This window comes from Theropithecus gelada, chromosome 6 (assembly GCF_003255815.1).
Source record: "Theropithecus gelada isolate Dixy chromosome 6, Tgel_1.0, whole genome shotgun sequence".
NCBI classification, from domain to species: domain Eukaryota; kingdom Metazoa; phylum Chordata; class Mammalia; order Primates; family Cercopithecidae; genus Theropithecus; species Theropithecus gelada.
In genome coordinates, this window is record NC_037673.1 from 69,052,160 (window position 1) to 69,069,332 (window position 17,173).

General features: G+C 38.1%; 1 protein-coding gene across 1 annotated transcript; it reads right to left on the reverse strand.

The window, feature by feature from the left end:
- Nucleotides 1–3,448: 3,448 nt before the first annotated feature.
- On the reverse strand, nt 3,449–17,129 carry ANKRA2 (ankyrin repeat family A member 2). Its single transcript, XM_025388421.1, has 9 exons — nt 16,594–17,129; nt 14,052–14,444; nt 12,583–12,741; nt 8,793–8,858; nt 6,682–6,779; nt 6,055–6,180; nt 5,516–5,582; nt 4,519–4,599; nt 3,449–3,965 (listed from the first exon to the last, which is right to left on the reverse strand). The coding sequence occupies exons 2-9, from the start codon at nt 14,338–14,340 to the stop codon at nt 3,910–3,912; spliced, it is 942 nt and encodes a 313-aa protein (XP_025244206.1). The 5' UTR covers nt 14,341–14,444; nt 16,594–17,129; the 3' UTR covers nt 3,449–3,909.
- Between the last annotated feature and the right edge of the window lie 44 nt (nt 17,130–17,173).

Sequence of the window (17,173 nt, forward strand, 5' to 3'; positions counted from 1 at the left end):
TATAACTCTCATATTTGTAAACATTTTATTCATTACACAACAAGTCACTTAACAGCTATGAATACAATGCCACTCAATAGAAATATTAATATTCAATGATATAACTTGCACAAAACATTTAGATATGTATAGTGTATGTATATGTATCCAACTGGTTATAAGCAGTTTGTTCTAACAAAAGAATTTCAAGTTTTAACTTTTTGTACATATAAAGATAAAAAGGTATGATAATGAGATCTTAAAAGAGTATTTTCTAAAAATTAGGAGGCTAACTTATATTTTAGAGAAAATTTCAAAGCTAAAAACTTTTAAAATCTTTACCATATAATGACTAAAAATCATCCTTTATAATTTCCCTAAAAATATATACATGTGTCTAAGCTGTTGGCATGCTTTTGTAAAGATCAAGAATATTAAAAATATTAACCTTTTCACTCAGATTTGCAGCTTGTAGCTTCTTTTGCAGTAAGTAACTCTCGAGTGAATTTCGTCATCTAGTCAGCGAGTGATGTAAGAAAAGTGTTGTCACCAACACTTCAGGACACCTACGTTACTATACCTCTCAGGTCATGAAAGAAAGGAGATTAATTACAAGGGTGATTACCTTAACCCCAGCTGGCTTTCACTGAAGTAGTTAAAGGTCATGGTGACATGTCCTTCCATGTCATAAGGCACAAAGGCTGCCCAAAGACACTATCTAGAAAAATGTAATTTGATTCAGTCTTTATTATTTTTTGTTTTTGTTTTTGTCTTGTTTTGTTTTTTTTTTTTTGAGACAGTCTTACTCTGTCATCCAGGCTAGAATGCAGTGGCGCAGTCTCGACTCACTGCAACCTTTGTCTCTTAGGTTCGATTGATTCTCCTGCCTCAGCCTTCCGAGGATTGTGGCTGGGATTGTAGGCGTGCGCCACCATGCCTGGCTAATTTTTGTATTTTTAGTAGAGACAGGGTTTTGCCATGTTGGCCAGGCTGGTCTCGAACTCCTGACCTCAAGTGATCCACCTGCCTCAGCTTCCCAAAGTGCTGGAATTACTGGCATGAGCCACCGCGCCCGGCCCTGTCTTTACTATTTATTCAAGTTCTTAGAATTAGTGAAGTCGCATGTTAATTTGAAGATTTTTGTCTGGTAAAGAAGCAAATGATTTATTTTGCCCCCAAATGGTAATTTGTGTCCCTGTTGAACAGTAGCTAGGTTTGTATTCAATCCAGTAATCTTATCTTAATGTTGCCAAGAATTACCCAGCTTCTCAAATGCTCTTGGAGTCAGTTGTCATTTTATTGTTTTCCTCATTAATTAATGAGTTGAATAAAGTCCTTGTCACGTGTTCATGTGTAAGAGAGAGTCATGTCTTGTGACCTTTTGGAAATTACACGTGATCATTTTTGAAGGTCATGTACTGAGATGTTCGAGAGGATTAGCCTGGTGGAGCCCAAGACACTGATTTGCCTACTCATCTTTTCTTGACCTCCGAAGTGAATCCTGGGTGGCGACAGAACTTGAACTTTTCTGACTCTCTAGTTCTTTTGCCCTTTCTGATTTTATGTATTCATATTTGTTTTTGTTTCTGGTTTGTACACCTTCAGTAACTTATTCCCTATTGGTAGCAACAAAACAATGATTGGGGACCAGCTTTTATGGTCTATTTGGTTATCTCAGTTGGCTGAATAAGGGAGACCTGTTCTTTGTTGGGTGAGATTTGACAGAGAATTCGATTTATTGGTCTTTTTTTGTTTCTGTTTTGTTATGTTAATCTGTTTGTTTATAAGCAACCTTAAAGCAACCAAGAATTACTTGCTATGTTAGTCAGGCTTCTCCAGAGAGACAGAACCGGTGGGATACATGGAAGGGCATTTATTAGGAGGAAATGGCTCACACAATCACAGAGGTGAAGTCCCACCACATGCTGACTGCAAGCTGGAGAAGCAGAGAAGCTGGCAGCGTGGCTCAGTCCAAGTCTGAAGCCTCAGAACCATGGAAGCCGACGGTGCAGTCCCCAGCCAGGCCTGAGAATTCTGAGATCTGCTGATTGTCAATCTTGAGTCACACTGGGGTGAAATGGTTATGCTAGTCAATTCTGGCCGAGATTGTTTCGTTGCTCTTCAGTGGGGAAAGCACTTGCAAGCAATACTCAAAGTGATGTGCCCAAATAGATCATTGGATTTTGTTACTGTATAATATGAACAGGAATCAACACCTCATGGATAAGTACCACTAGTAATAAAAGGAACCAAATGGAAGGGTAAATGGTTTTAGGTTAACGCACCAAGAGTACTAGAAAATCAATTTAAAGTGTGTGTCTTACAGACAGTGGGTGAAACATTAGTACTATTTTCACATATTATTTATTTATTTAGAGTCTCACTCTGTCACCCAGGCTGGAATGCAGTGGTATAATCTTGACTCACTGCAATCTGTCTCCTGGGTTCAAGCAATTCTCCTGCCTCAGCCTCTTGCGTAGCTGGGATTACAGGCATGTGCCACCACACCCAGCTAATTTTTGTATTTTTAGTAGAGATGGGGCTACACCATGTTGGCCAGGCTGGTCTCAAACACCCGACCTCAAGTGATCTGCCCACCTTGACCTCCCAAAGTGTCAGGCTTACAGGTGTGCACCACCACACCCGGCCTCACATATTATTTAGATTTGCATTTGGTGTAAACATCTATTGTTTTTCTTTCCCCCCTGCTTCTCCTTTAGGTAACCTTTGCCTGCCACATTCCCTGTGGTCTGGGGGCAATGCTGGATGTTGTTAATCAGTCACCCCTTCTCCCCCAACTCAGCGGTACATTTATATGCCATGCTTAACAGAGTTCTGCCTCCTGGGAATGTAAATCCTGAGCAGAATGACAAACAAGGGGTTTAAAGCTAAACATCATAGTAACAGCATCCAAAATGCCTGGCCATGGTTTCCTGACCGAGATCCTTAGCTGCCTTTCATTCCTTGGGACTGCCTGCTTCTTCAGCTTTCCCTTCCATTCTGTATCCTTCCATTCTGTTTAGATTAGCTAGATCAAGTTTATGTGGCTTATAACCAAGTACCATAACTGACAAAACATCTATTTTCCAGGTGAAGTGATTTAAGTCAAGTCCTATACTCAGTGGTCAAATCAACTTCTAACCCACGGCTCGCTCTTCATGGCTTCTGTGAAACACGGATTTATAGTGCTCCCTTTGTGCCATTAGAGAATATCTCACTTGTACTGAAGAACTGACTTCTCTTCACAGACGTCTTTTCCTACTGAAAAACTTCCTTAAAAGAGAAAAATATTCTAAATATACTTCTAGAAATGACAGTAAGTCTTTGTTGATTGACTTAGATTCAGTTTATTTTAATTACATATATTGTTTGATCTAATGAAGTATTACGGCAGGACAGAAGGGTGAAATTAAAAATCCTAAAGAAATCTCTAATAATCTCGTATACTTAAAAAAAGTATTATGCAAACTGACAGAAAAAGTATTTTATTTATTTATAATATCATTTTGTAAACAATCACACTGTGCACTTTTTAATTCAACAATAAGAACAATTTTTTTCTAGGGATTTATAACAAACCCTATATAAAGTGAATGACTTAATACATGAGTGAAGATGACTAGGGTAGAATAATTTCTGAAAATGTCAAATTACAGCACTTGATACAAAGACCGATGATAACTATCTGTACCATAAAAATTTACATGCCATGAAACATTAATTTATAATTTTAAATATACAGTAAAACATAGTTATAAAAAGGGTATTAAATTTATTATAAACCAGTGAATTACTCACAGAAATATTTATTAAAACCTACTAAAAACCAGTAAATATTGCAACTGAGGTAAAAATTTATAAGTAAACAAAACTATCACTTATAAGGACCAAGAAGTAAACAAAAGGGCAGACATTTTCTGATGAATGTGTCTACTCCTTGATATTTTGAAGCAGCTTCAACAAATGTGACTCAATAACCTGTTGAACTAGAACAGATAGGTAATCAAGATTACAGCACACTGACTATAAATTTCTTAAAAAACTATCAAATTTAACTTATCCCCAATCTTTTCCTAAAATAAAGTTATTTCTAAGCAGGATACATGCATAGTCTGAGGGCGATAATACAATGCAAAACTTCAAAAAACTTGGGAAACTTAGTCTGTCCCTGAGGAACTGTCCAAGTTACTGGACGTTGTATCTTGGTTTCTGTATTTCTGAAACTGAAGGAGAGTCCAGAATACAAGGTTATCCTAAGGTTGCCCTATAAATGGTTTGCTATCAAAATATGAAATAAATCTTATAAACATGTATGCACTTATCCTCCGGTAACTAAGTATTTGAGTTGGTGAAAAGTATAGTAACAAACTTATTTCTAGACTTTATAGGAATTTGTGGACTTTTCCCAAAGTTAAAAGTGTATGTCAGGAGTTGGGATAACATGTTTTAGGATTACAGTGATGAAGATGGTTTGGAGTACTGGCTTATACTATTTACAGAGCTTTACTAAGATGAGACACAAGAGTTCGACATACTTACCACTTCTATAGCCCAGGGCTACAGCTAGATCCATAGAATTATATCCAGAGTCAGTTTCAATTGTTGGGTCAGCCCCACTTTCTATACCAAAATAGAAAAATCTACATAAATGAAATGAAAATGCAGATATGTTTGTCTATTATTGGCTCATGTAGAAATAGTTTGGAGAATGTTTTAAGGATAGTCTGACAAAGTACAGAATGCATGGGGTACTCAGAATTTATTTTAGTGGATTGGAGGGAAGACGCTTCAAACAAACAGCATCCTCTGGAGTAGCTGAAACTCATACACAGTTAAAGATAAAGCTCATCTGCACTCCAGCCTGGGCAACAGAGCGAGACTCCATCTCAAAAAAAAAAAAAAAAAAAAAAAAAAAAAAAAAAAAAGATAAAGCTCATGCGTAAGGACACTGTAGAAAGAAAACAATAGTGAATTCATTTTCTTTTCTTCTTTTTTTTTTCCCCTGACAGAGCCTTGCTCCATCGCCCAGGCTGGAATGCCGCGGTGCAGTGTCGGCTCATTGCAACCTCTGCCCCTGGGGTTCAAGCGATCCTCCTGCCTTAGCATCCTGAGTAGCTGGGATTACAGGCGCCCACCTGCCTGGCTAATTTTTAAATTTTTTGTAGAGATGGGGTTTCACCATGTTGGCCAGACTGGTTTGAACTCCTGACCTCAAGTAATCCACCCACCTTGGCCTCCCAAAGTGTGGGATTACAGGCATGAGCCACTGTGCCCGGCCACATAGTGGATTCACATGTGACCCCCCAAATGAAAGCAACAAGGACAAAAGGTCCAATTGCAAGTGTGGTATGTGATGGAGCTGCTTCTCACATGGGCAACTTTATGGTAGCAGGTGCTCTAGGGGTGAAGAGCAGCAAGATTCATGTATTTAACAATAGTTAATGATTCTCCTGGCACCAGGGGAGGCCAGGTTGAAAAAATAAAATCAAGTCCTCACATGGCATTTTCTAAATAGTATTCACTTTCATCTGCTTACCTAAGAGCATCTTTACACATTTCACATGATTTCCATGTACAGCATAAAGCAGAGGTGTTCCTCCATTCTGCAAAACAAAAAGGCAATTCAGAGTTTTTCAGGGTGAGCAAGACTCAAGTAATTTAATGCTGCTGTGAGAAGTTTTACTAGAATTGGACATACAATCATTTAAAGTAATTTTAATATTTTGTGAAGGATACTTAAATCAGAACTAATAATTGAGTCTGTGATATTCACTTTTTCTTCTAGGTATTTAGCTAATTAATTATTCTTCTTTATTTATTCTTTGATTTATTTTTTAGAAACAGGGTCTGTGTCACCCAGGCTGGAGTGCAGTGGTGCAATCATAGCTCACTGTAGCCTCAAACTTCTGGGCTCCAGCCATCCTCCTGCTTCAGCCTCCCAAGCAGCTGGGACTACAGGTGTACACCACCATGCCCAGTCTATTTCTTCTTTAATAAAACTTACTGCATCTCTCCTGAACCAAACAAATTCTAAAACTTGTTAGAGTAATTTTAAATGTAGTATCACAAACTTACCCAATCATATTCATTTACATCAACTCCACAATCAAGCAGCATTTTGACAATATCTGTGTAGCCTTTACTACAGGCCAACGACAGTGCACTTTCTCGACCTTTTCCTAAAAGTTGGGGATCAGCACCCTAATATGGGAAGTAGAGATAAAAGACTTCTCAATTAAACAAGAATATTGTTATCCTTGTCTACAATAATTATAGTAAAACACTAGGCCTGGTAATGTTCTGGGCTTAATATAGAAACAATGAAAACTTTTACTCATGGATGCTTTTATTGAGATTGCCTGGATGCCTTCCTTCCTCTGTCCTGTATCAATCCTAATTATCCTTTCATTCTGGAGTCAAGTCACAGCTCCTCCATGAAGCCCTCTCCTTCAAAGCTGACAGTACTTCTGTTCCCGTGGGACTTAGAGAGGTCTGGGCATTAAATTATTTCTTACTGTTGCATGTATGATTAGTCTTGCCTTCCCAACTAGATCCAAGTTCCACGAGAATATGAAAAGCATTAAACTTTTTTTGGTAGCCTCTACCATTATACCTAGCTGGCTGGATATATAAAAACTCTACTAATGACTTAACTGAACTTAAGTAACTATACATATACATTTTCTGAGGCATTTTCCTTACATTCTGAAGTAGGAACTCTACCACAGCTATTTGCCCGTGTGCTGCAGCCCACATCAGAGGAGTAAATCCTTCTTCATCCGTGTGATTGATAACATTTTCTATTTAAAAGAAAAGCAATTTTTGTGATCTAATTTAACAACCACATCTTAATATCACTACGAAAAACTGGCATTCCGAAGAGTTGATTATAATACTTAACAAAGTTCACTTTTCGCTGACTTTTGATTGGTGTCCTATTGCATGTTGTTGTAATTTGTAGTCTGAATGTATTAAAATATGCCTCAGTGTACATAGCCGGGTTCAGATAACATATTACTTAAAGTACAAACTACCAGACATGACATAATGCCAGGTACAAGGCAGTCAAAAGAATACTGGTCTCAGAATCAGGAGACCAGAGTTTGAATTCTGGCTCTGTCACTTTCTAGCCATGTGACCCTGGGCAAGACACTTAATTTCTTCAATATACAGAATTCCTTGCTTACCTCGACGTACAGTTGGGAGGATCATAATAAAAATGAGATTATATGATAGCCCTCAGCATTACAGAAATACATAAACTTACTGAATCTTATTAAAGCTATCTTCTACTCCATAGCTAACATTGCTGCCTGTGAATTTCTCTCATTCTTGTGGTTTGCTAACACGATGTTATGTGGATGACAGATAATATAATGTGAATGAAGAATAGTCTCAAATACAGTACCATGCAATTCTACCTTGAACTCCATTTTCTTCCCTAGATTGTCTACTAGTTATTAAGTCCACAGTCTTGTCTCTAAATTTATTTAGTAGACTGAAGAAGCCTCCAAATATTCATAAACAAACAGAAATATAATGATTAAGTCTTTCTTATAAAAATGATGTGATTAAGCAAAATAAAACTCTTTGATCAGACTCCCTGTGTTCAATAAACAGTTTTGGGACAACTGGCTAACTTTTAAAGCATGAAAATAAAAATACAGCTCAATCTTTACTTCATTACAACAAAACATATTCCATGTGAGTTAAAGATTGAAATGTAAAAAGGAAGCCCCAGAAGTTCTAGAATAAGGAATGAGTGAATGTATTTATAATCTTAAAATAGGAAATCCTTTCTAAGCAAGATATGAAATCCAGAAGTCACAAAGAAGAAAATAAATTTATGACTTACAAATGTTATGCTTTCAGAACTTCATAAAGGAAGTCAAAGGAAAAATGACAAGCTGGGGAACAATATATGCAACATAAACAACAACAAAAAGCTAATTTCCTTAATTTAGAGTTTACATACCAGTATATAGCAGGCAGTTCACACACAAAAAATTCCAGTAGACCATAACTTAAAAAATGTAAATGAAACTACTCTGAGATGCCATTTTTCACCCGTCAGATTAGCAAAATTTGGAGTCTGCTAATATCCTATATCAGTGAGGGCATGGGGAAACAGAAACTCTAGCTCTGGTGTAAGGACACACATCTGGTTTTAGATATATATGTTATATATTTACATATATAAGTTGTATGTATATATGTATGTATGTATGTATATACACACATACACACACCCACACACACCCTTTGACTCAGCAAATCTACTTGTGGGAATCTGCCCTATAGATATACTTTAAGTTTTAAGTATAAACCTAAAACTTAAGGGGGAGCAGTTAAAACAAATAACATAGAACATGTACATGCAATACAATGCACACTTATGGAACTAGAAAAACAATAAAACAGGTCTTTAATATGTGCTTATATAGAAAGCTCTCCACAGTATTCAGTGTAAAATGGTGCAATGTAGTGCATATTTTGCCTTTTGTGTAAGTAACAAGCACATACACATTCTCACACGTAACCTGAAACACAAATAGAAATGTTTTCCATAAAAATTTTCTGAAAATGTAAGAAACTTATAATGTTTGCTTTTGGGGAAAAGGCAAGGGTGGTAAAGGAACTTTTACATTTTATATTCCTTTTTTTTTTTTTTTTTTTACTATCCATTGGGTTATCTGCCTGGTGAGTTTACGTAACTATTTGTTTTTGTCTTTATACTTTCTTATATTAAAATAAAATAACAAATCTAATAAATCCTACTGAATTTGTTTAAATATTTTTAAATAGGCTATTACCTTGTTCGATACGAGTAGCCAGATACAGCATCTCTCCCTGAGCAGCCAACTGGTGAACAGACAAAGCTGAAACAGTACAGAAAATACTTCATGCATTATCTATAGGGTACACTTGCATCATCCCAGGGTTCATGTTTGTGTCACAATTTTCTTTTCCAAAACAAAAACTATAATTTTACTGTTTTAAAAATATAACTTAAAATGTATCCTAAAATTAAGGCTGGGCACGGTCGCTCATGCCTGTAATCCCAGCACCTTGGTAGGCAGAGGCAGGTGGATCACTTGAGGTCAGGAGTTTGAGACCAGCCTGGCCAATGTGGCAAAACCCTGTCTCTACAAAAAATACAAAAATTAGCTAGGCGTGATGGCGCACGCCTATAATCCCAGCTACTTGGGAGGCTGAGGCGGGGGGAATCACTTGAATCAGGAGGCAGAGGTTGCAGTGAACTGAGATTGCACCACTGCACTCCAGTCTGGGTGACAGAAAAAAAAAAAAAGTATCCTAAAATTACAAGTACTCATTCTGTATCTGAGAATTGATTCATATTCACTTAAGGTAATTTTGATATCTACAATTTTATTTTTATGAGACAAGGTTTTGTCATGTTGCTCAGGTTGGCCTTGAACTCCAGGGCTCAAGCGGATCCTCCCACCTTGACCTCCCAAAGTGCTGGGATTACAGGCATGAGCCCCCATGCCTCGGCCTTTTTAAAAAATCTACAAATTGTTATTATCAATGAAATCTATTCTGAAGAAATGGCTTAGGTATTTAATTTTTAAAATGCTATTTCTGTATCCAAACTTATGAGGAAGATGGGTCTAAAAGACAGGAAGACACTTTTTGTCTTTTTTTTTTTTTTTGAGACGGAATCTTGCTCTGTCGCCCAGGCTGGGGTGCAGTGGCCGGATCTCAGCTCACTGCAAGTTCCGCCTCCCGGGTTTACGCCATTCTCCTGCCTCAGCCTCCCGAGTAGCTGGGACTACAGGTGCCCGCCACCTCGTCCGGCTAGTTTTTTGTATTTTTTAGTAGAGATGGGATTTCACTGCGTTAGCCAGGATGGTCTTGATCTCCTGACCTTGTGATCCGCCCATCTCGGCCTCCCAAAGTGCTGGGATTACAGGCTTGAGCCACCGTGCCCGGCCTACTTTTTGTCTTTTTATTGACTGACCCCATTGTGGTCTTAAATATTTTTATTTCAAGATTCTATGGGGTTTTCTTTTTACAAGGAATGAGATCATAAATGAAAAACAGGCTTGAGAGTAAATTTATTTATTTATTTTGAGACAGGGTCTCAATTTGTCACCCATCCTCAACCTCCTGTGCTCAAGTGATCTTCCTGCCTCATGCCCCTGAATAGCTGGAACTACAGGTGGGTGCCACCATGTCTGGGTAATTTTCATATTTTTTGTAGAGACAGGGTTTTGCCATGTTGCCCAGGTCTTCAACTCCTGAGCTCAAGCAATCCGCCAGCCTCAGCCTCCCAAAATGCTAGGGTTATAGGCATGAGCCACTGCGCCTGGCCTGAGAATAAACTCTTGAGTGTAGGCCCAGCTGTGGCTGATTAGCTATGTGATCTTGGGTAACTTTAAACATTTTTGTCTGTAATGTGGGATGTAAATCAAATGATCTTAGGTATTTGTTTTTAGCTCAAAAATTCTATGGTGGATTAATTTAAGACAACTTCTTTAAAGACAATGCCAAATAGGGAGAGTTCTCCTTAAAAATTAGTAGCATTTGATCATTGACTTCAATGATACGATTGGATGGCCTTACTACAGAAAGAAAAGCAACTGGTGTCCTATGCAAATTTATGTAAGTAAACCAGAAATGGCCAACAGTGGGGTGAGAGTCCTACGGGAAGATTCTTCCTAGCTCAACTGTTACAGTATGTGACTCAGAAATCAGGAGGGATTTAGTGTTTCCAAAGAAAAGACAGATTTTGTCATGCTTTAGAATATAGATATATTTATATTACATTCTCAAATACAGTGACTAACATATATACAGTTAAATACTAACACAAATAGTTGTTTTTCTCTTTTTAACATACTTATACTACATAGAATATTTTTGTAGTTTCAATAGAAAAACTTTACTTCCTCTAGAATGACTCTACATTTAAAAAGTTGTAGATTCAAGGTATTAAAAGAGGTGGTTTCATATTCATATTATATTCAAATTCAAAATTACAGTGCAAATCACTCAGCTTTTACTACAAAATCATTTATTGATCAGTGATCTGGTTTATAAGTAAAATGTGAAGCCTTGAACTCCAAGAACATGAAAACACTGACTGTATTTTAATTTCAAAGGGCTCCGAATTATTATCTTTAATCTCATTATTAACTCATTTCTATAGTAAAACTTTTAAGTTTTCGTAATATTTTAATCTGTATTTGCTCTCTCAACAGAGAAATATAACACATGAACTGTTTGTTTATTATTGATTGATTGGAATCAGGGTCTCACTCTGCTGCTCAGGCTGGGGTGCAGTGGCGTGATCACAGCTCATTGCAGCCTTGACCTCCTGGGCTCAAGTGATCCTCCTGCCTTAGCCTCTTGAGTATCTGGGACTACAGGTGCATGCCACCACACCTGGCTAATTTAAAAAATTTTTTTTGGTAGAGATGGTGTCTTGTTATGTTGCTTAGGCTGGTCTTGAACTCCTGAGCTCAAGTAATCCTACTTCAGTATCCCAAAGTGCTGGGATTATAGGTGTGACCCACTGTGTCTAGCCCCACATGAAATATTAAAAAATGTAATAATATATGAAAAAGTTTTCAATTGCTAAAACTACCAGGATATCACTTAAGCTTTCAAAAAACTTAAGTATAATGCATTTATTTATTTATTTTTAATTGACAATAATTGTGTATATCTATGGAGTACAAAGGGGTATTTTAATATATGTTTATATTGTGGAATGATTAAAGCCAATTAACAAATCTATCACCTCATATACTTACTTTTTTGTGGTGAAAACATTTAAAATTTACTCTTTTAGCAATTTTGAAAAATATAATGCATTATTATTTTTTATTTTTATTTTTCTGAGACAGGGTTTCACTCTGTCACCCAGGCTGGAGTACAACGGTGCAATCTCAGCTCATTGCAACCTCCTCCTCCCAGGTTCAAGTGATCCTCTCACCTCAGCCTCCCAAGTAGCTGGGAACACAGGCATGCACCACCACACCTGGCTATTTTTAAAAATTTTTGCGTTTTTTATTTTTTGTATTTTTAGTTTGTGTTGCCCTGGCCAGTCTCGAATTCCTGAGCTCAAGCGATCCACCAGCCTTGGCCTCCCAAAGTGTTGGGATTACAGGTGTAAGCCACCATGCCCAGCCTTCACTGCATTATATTTATTATAGTCACCATTGTGCACAATACGTCATTAAGTAGTCCTCCTGTCTAGCTAAAACTTTGTATCCTTTGATCAATATCTCTACCCTTTCAGCATCTACTCACCTCTCCCAGCCTCTGGTAAACACCAGTTTACTGTGTACTTCCACTGAGTTCTACTTTTCCAGATGTCCCATATAGTGAGATCATGTGGTATTTGTCTTTCTATGCCTGACTTATTTCACTTAGCATAATGTCCTCCAGGTTCATCCATGTGTCACTAAGTGACAGAATTTCCTTCTTTTTTAAGGTTGAATAGTATTCCATTGTGTAGTATAATACATTTTCTTTATCCAAAGAATATGCATTTAATGAAAATAATGTTTTAAAGTCAAATTCTTAAAAGTATTATATTAAGAATATAGTAATACATCAGTGGCAAATACTTACAATTTGCTAACAGAGGTGTGGTAGAGACCTCATTTCCTCTGTGTTTGTTGGTTAAAGTAGTTGACTGTTTTATGGGTGAGAAATGCTTTGTCGTAGATGGGGTGTAGACATGCCTTACTTGAATTCCCGGAGAAGGAGATGTATGGATATTGCATTCAGCTAAGTAAAAAACAAATGTAAACACATTAAAAGCATTTCAATAAGAGTTCTATGTCAATGGCTACATTTAAAAAGAAATACATGAGGTATAATAGCTTCAATTAAACTATTTATCAAGTGATACTAAATTGTTTTTATCATAGAAAGTCCATACTTCCTTGTCTGCATAGTGGCGAGTTAATCTAGGCTGCGCATGGTGCTCAAGCCTGTAATTCCATCACTTTGGGAGGCCAAGGCAGGTGGATCACCTGAGGTCAGGAGTTCGAGACCAGCCTGGCCGACATGGTCAAACCCCGTCTCTACTAAAAATACAAAAAATTAGCTGGGCATGGTGGTACACACCTGTAATCCCAGCTACTTGGGAGGCTGAGGCAGGAGAATTGCTTGAACCCAGGAGGTGGAGGTTGCAGTGACCCAAGATCTCGCCACTGCACTCCAGCCTGGGCAACAGAGCGAGACTTCCACTCAAAAATAAAAAAATAAATAAATAAATAAAAAAGGCTGTACTGTACTACCACAGTGAAAGTTCTGGAAAAAAAATATTAATCTTGAGTGATGTTATCCTAAGAGAATAGTTTTATTATTCAGGGTATCATTATAAAAGCAAATCTAGGGCATGATGACAGACTTCAATGCATTAAAGCATAGAAAGTGAATGCACATTAAATATTCATAGAACAGGAATATTCAGGAAGGGATATTACACTAATTCATTTCTAAAAGGAACACAAATTTTTTTGCTTATGATTTTATTTTTTGAGACAGAGTCTCACTCTGTTGCCCAGGCTGGAGTGCAGTGGCATAATCTCAGCTCACTGCAACCACCGCCTCTCTGGTTCAAGCAATTCTCGTGCCTCAGCTTCCTGAGTAGCTGGGATTACAGGTGTGTCCCACCACGCCTGGCTAATTTTTGTATTTTTAGTAGAGACGAGGTTTCACCATGTTGGCTAGGCTGGTCTTGAACTCCTGACCTCAAGTGATTTGCCCGCCTCGGTCTCCCAAAGTGCTGGGATTACAGGCATGAGCCACCGTGCCCAGCCCTATGATTTTTAAAGGAACAATAGGGAACTTCATTAGGGAATTTGTAAACAAATATTAAAAAAGAAGTTTTTAAAAAAATCAACATGTACTTCCTTTAAATATTATATAATCTGAAATTATTTTAATTTGGCTTCTGTGAGATTCCAGAAAATCATATTAAAAAATGACTTCTAAACTGTCTTCCCAAACTCAAAATTTCATGATTGGGGAAAAAACCCAAATACACAAAAACAAAAACAAATGCAGATATTTATACCATAACTTTCAACCTTTAAATAGGACAGATGCCACCTCCAGGTCAGAGTTAACCTGATCTTGAATATTTTTACTATCTTCTTCATTTAAGGACTTCACAAATCGAGAACACACATTCATATCAAATCGGTTAGGCAATATGAATTTCATTCCCATGGCAACACCCTGAGCTGACCCTTCTTCTGAATTTGGGTCCAGTGGATGTTCTATTTTAATGTCTGGCATGCCAGTTAGGCTATAAGTGCTGGGACACTCTTCCACTATAAGCTGGGCTCCAATATCCAGATTTGTTGATGTAGCCATGATTTCAACTGTAGTTTCAATAATTAAAACATTTCTTCATGATTTCCTCTTGGTTTTATAAGAGCAGTATCCAGTGTATTCTTGAAATTTGGATATTTAAAAATCTGAAAGAAAAAAATTAGAAAATTAAAAGTATTCTATCAACTTAGGTAAAAATACACAAAATAATCATTTTCAATCAAGTATCGAAACAATGCTCTTGAAAGCACCTACACATAATAGAAAGCATATAATGTTCAGAGGTAGAGAAACCTGAGTATGCATCCAAGCTTTGCCATTAATTAGCTGTGTGACCTGTATAAGTTACTCAATCCCTCTGAGTTTCCGTGTCGTTTATAAAATAGGGATACCACCATTAACCTTACAGGGTTCTGGTAAAGACCAAATGAAATACTGGACAGTGACATTCTCACCTCCATCATTAAATTCCAATAAATTTTAGTTACTGTTTCTCCCATTTCCTATATCTGAATATTGCCAAATGGATAAAAGATCAGGCTAACAATGAAAATAAACTTTAACTTCTTACCTAAGGTTAGTTCTTTAATATGCTATGTTTATATAGGTGGCCCTTAGTTTGAATTTAGAAATGATATAATTCATGTTGTATCCAAGTTTATTGGCATTGTTATCTGTAACACCTGTGATTCCTAGACCGTGAAAGACTTTACAAAACTTTGGTTTTCTTGAACTGAAGGTACATTTATCAATTTTTGTTCAGATTAAGCATTAGCAACTTAATGTAGGTTTCATGAAAAATAAAGTAGGTAGATTATGGATTGGCTTTCCAAGATGTATAATTGTCTTAGATACATTATCAGTTGGGACAGGAAGGCAATTAATAACATCCAGTTAATTTTTTCACGTTAGGGTTTATTTAGAAGTTTTGAGAGGGTGCAGGGTGTTATAAAATTGGAATTTGAATTAAAAGAAAAATGCATTAGGATCACAGTGGAGCAAGGGTCACCAAACCCTACATTTACAGATAACCACCTTTTACAATTTTAAAAACATTTTCAAAGATTAATCCTTATAATAATCCTTTGAGTAGGCAGGTCAGATAATCATATGTCCACCTAGGAGAGGAGAAAAAGGAAGCTCATGAATTATGAGGGCTTACTCAGCTCTTCTGACTCCATCACTCTGACCATTAAAATGAGGCAGCACTGAACAAAGCCAAAACCTCCAAGAGAGAGTTGAATAAATAACACATAGTATAGTAAGGAAACAACAACAACAACAAAAAAAAAGGCAGGAAGAAGGTTAATACATTTCGGCAAAAAGAAGGAAACCAGAAAAGAAAGTAAGTTCAGAGATTCAAAGGGAGATGGATGTGCAATGCATTAGTCCATGCGTCTTAAAAGGTACTGGACAATCCCAACTGTGTTTCCTGAGGGAAGAACCATCTCCCCCTTTTTCCTATCCAGCAGTTGGCTAAGTGCAACTCCCCTAAGCTGAGTGCCCTGCATATATCTGTATTTTAGCATTTACCATTTTCTTGACCATTTACATAAATCTAAATTGAAAACTCCCCTAGGATGGGGACCACTCTTACCAATCTCTGCACACAAAACAGTACTTGGTCCTACCAGGTGCTCCGTAAATGTCTTCTGATCTTAACTTTAATAATTTTTTCCATACTCTTTTTTCGATTTCTAACATTTGCTGATTAGACCTGGCTTTCCACTCCCAACATCGCTACTAACGAGCTGGGCAATCCTGGACAAATAAATAATACAAGTTTTCTGAAATTCACCTATTATAAAAAGGTGTTGAAATAGGCCTTTCTAATATTCTTTCCAGCTCTAAACAGCTTCCATGTTACAAATCAAGGTTTATAGATGGAATTACAGGTCTCCAAGAGGAGAATAGCAAATGTGCTTAGGGGAAGGGGGTGGGTGGGAAAAGAACTCTTATCTTGGCACAGCAGTCTAATGCGAGGAGAAGCAAAGTGGATTGGTAAGACAAAATTTTGAAGAACAGGAGAGGGAGGCGGGGGTGAGGGAGGCGGGGGGTGAGGTAAACACGACTTAGAAGAGGAGGTGGTGAGAAAAAGGGGGTAAGGCAATAGATAGCTAGGTTCCCCTCGATCTGTCAGAGCCCAGGGATGAAGGGATAGAGAGTCTAAGGAGATAAAGTGAGCAGCTATGCTAGTTTCTGCGGATGCTAATAACAGGAGCCCCTCGTTTCTTCCTGATTCTGGAATTATCCTACAAGGAGAGGAAGGTGCTATGAAAATAAATGATGCCTCACAGGCTACAGGTGTCCCAGCGTCCCGAGACAGGAGCCCGCTGGAGGGGAGACTTGTAGGAAAGGAAGTCCGTTCTGTCGCCACCCGCCAGCTGTGCCCGAAAAGTCCCAGGAAGAAACTCTCGCTCATCCGCGGCGAGCGGATCCCGGACACGGGGGCTGGAGGCCGACCCGGTGAGAGTGCAGGGTCTCGCGACCACCGACGACAGCAGACAGCGAGTGGAGCCTTCCCATCTGAGGCCAGCTTCAGTACAGGCCTCCAAGCCCGGGCTTGTTTTGGCCGCGACGTCACTTCCGATTTCTTCCTTCGCCTTCTGGCTGAAAAACGTTCTGTCGCAGTGCAGCTGAGATTTTCAGGTTTTCTTTTCTTTGTCTCTCTCTCCTTTTTTTTATTTTTTTGCCGCCTTTACGCTCCAAGGCCCATCCTGCCGGAGTGCTACACAGATAGGGTCATTTCAGTTGACGGTTCTGGGTCACCAGAGCAGAGGAAGCCCCAATTTCGCCCTCCGGTCACGCCTCCTGCTCCAGATCACCCCGCCCACCTAACTCGCCTCTGCGCCGCCGGGTTGCGTGAGTATCTTGA

What these genes read in the sequence shown, in the direction of transcription:
- ANKRA2 (XM_025388421.1), bottom strand. Translation starts at nt 14,340, where the DNA reads ATGGCTACATCAACAAATCTGGATATTGGAGCCCAGCTTATAGTGGAA. An exon ending in TAGAGTTCCTACTTCAGAAT is followed by an intron (nt 6,181 to 6,681) that starts GTAAGGAAAATG and finishes TTCCCATATTAG; the next exon opens with GGTGCTGATCCCCAACTTTT. An exon ending in AGCCCTGGGCTATAGAAGTG is followed by an intron (nt 3,966 to 4,518) that starts GTAAGTATGTCG and finishes TATCTGTTCTAG; the next exon opens with TTCAACAGGTTATTGAGTCA.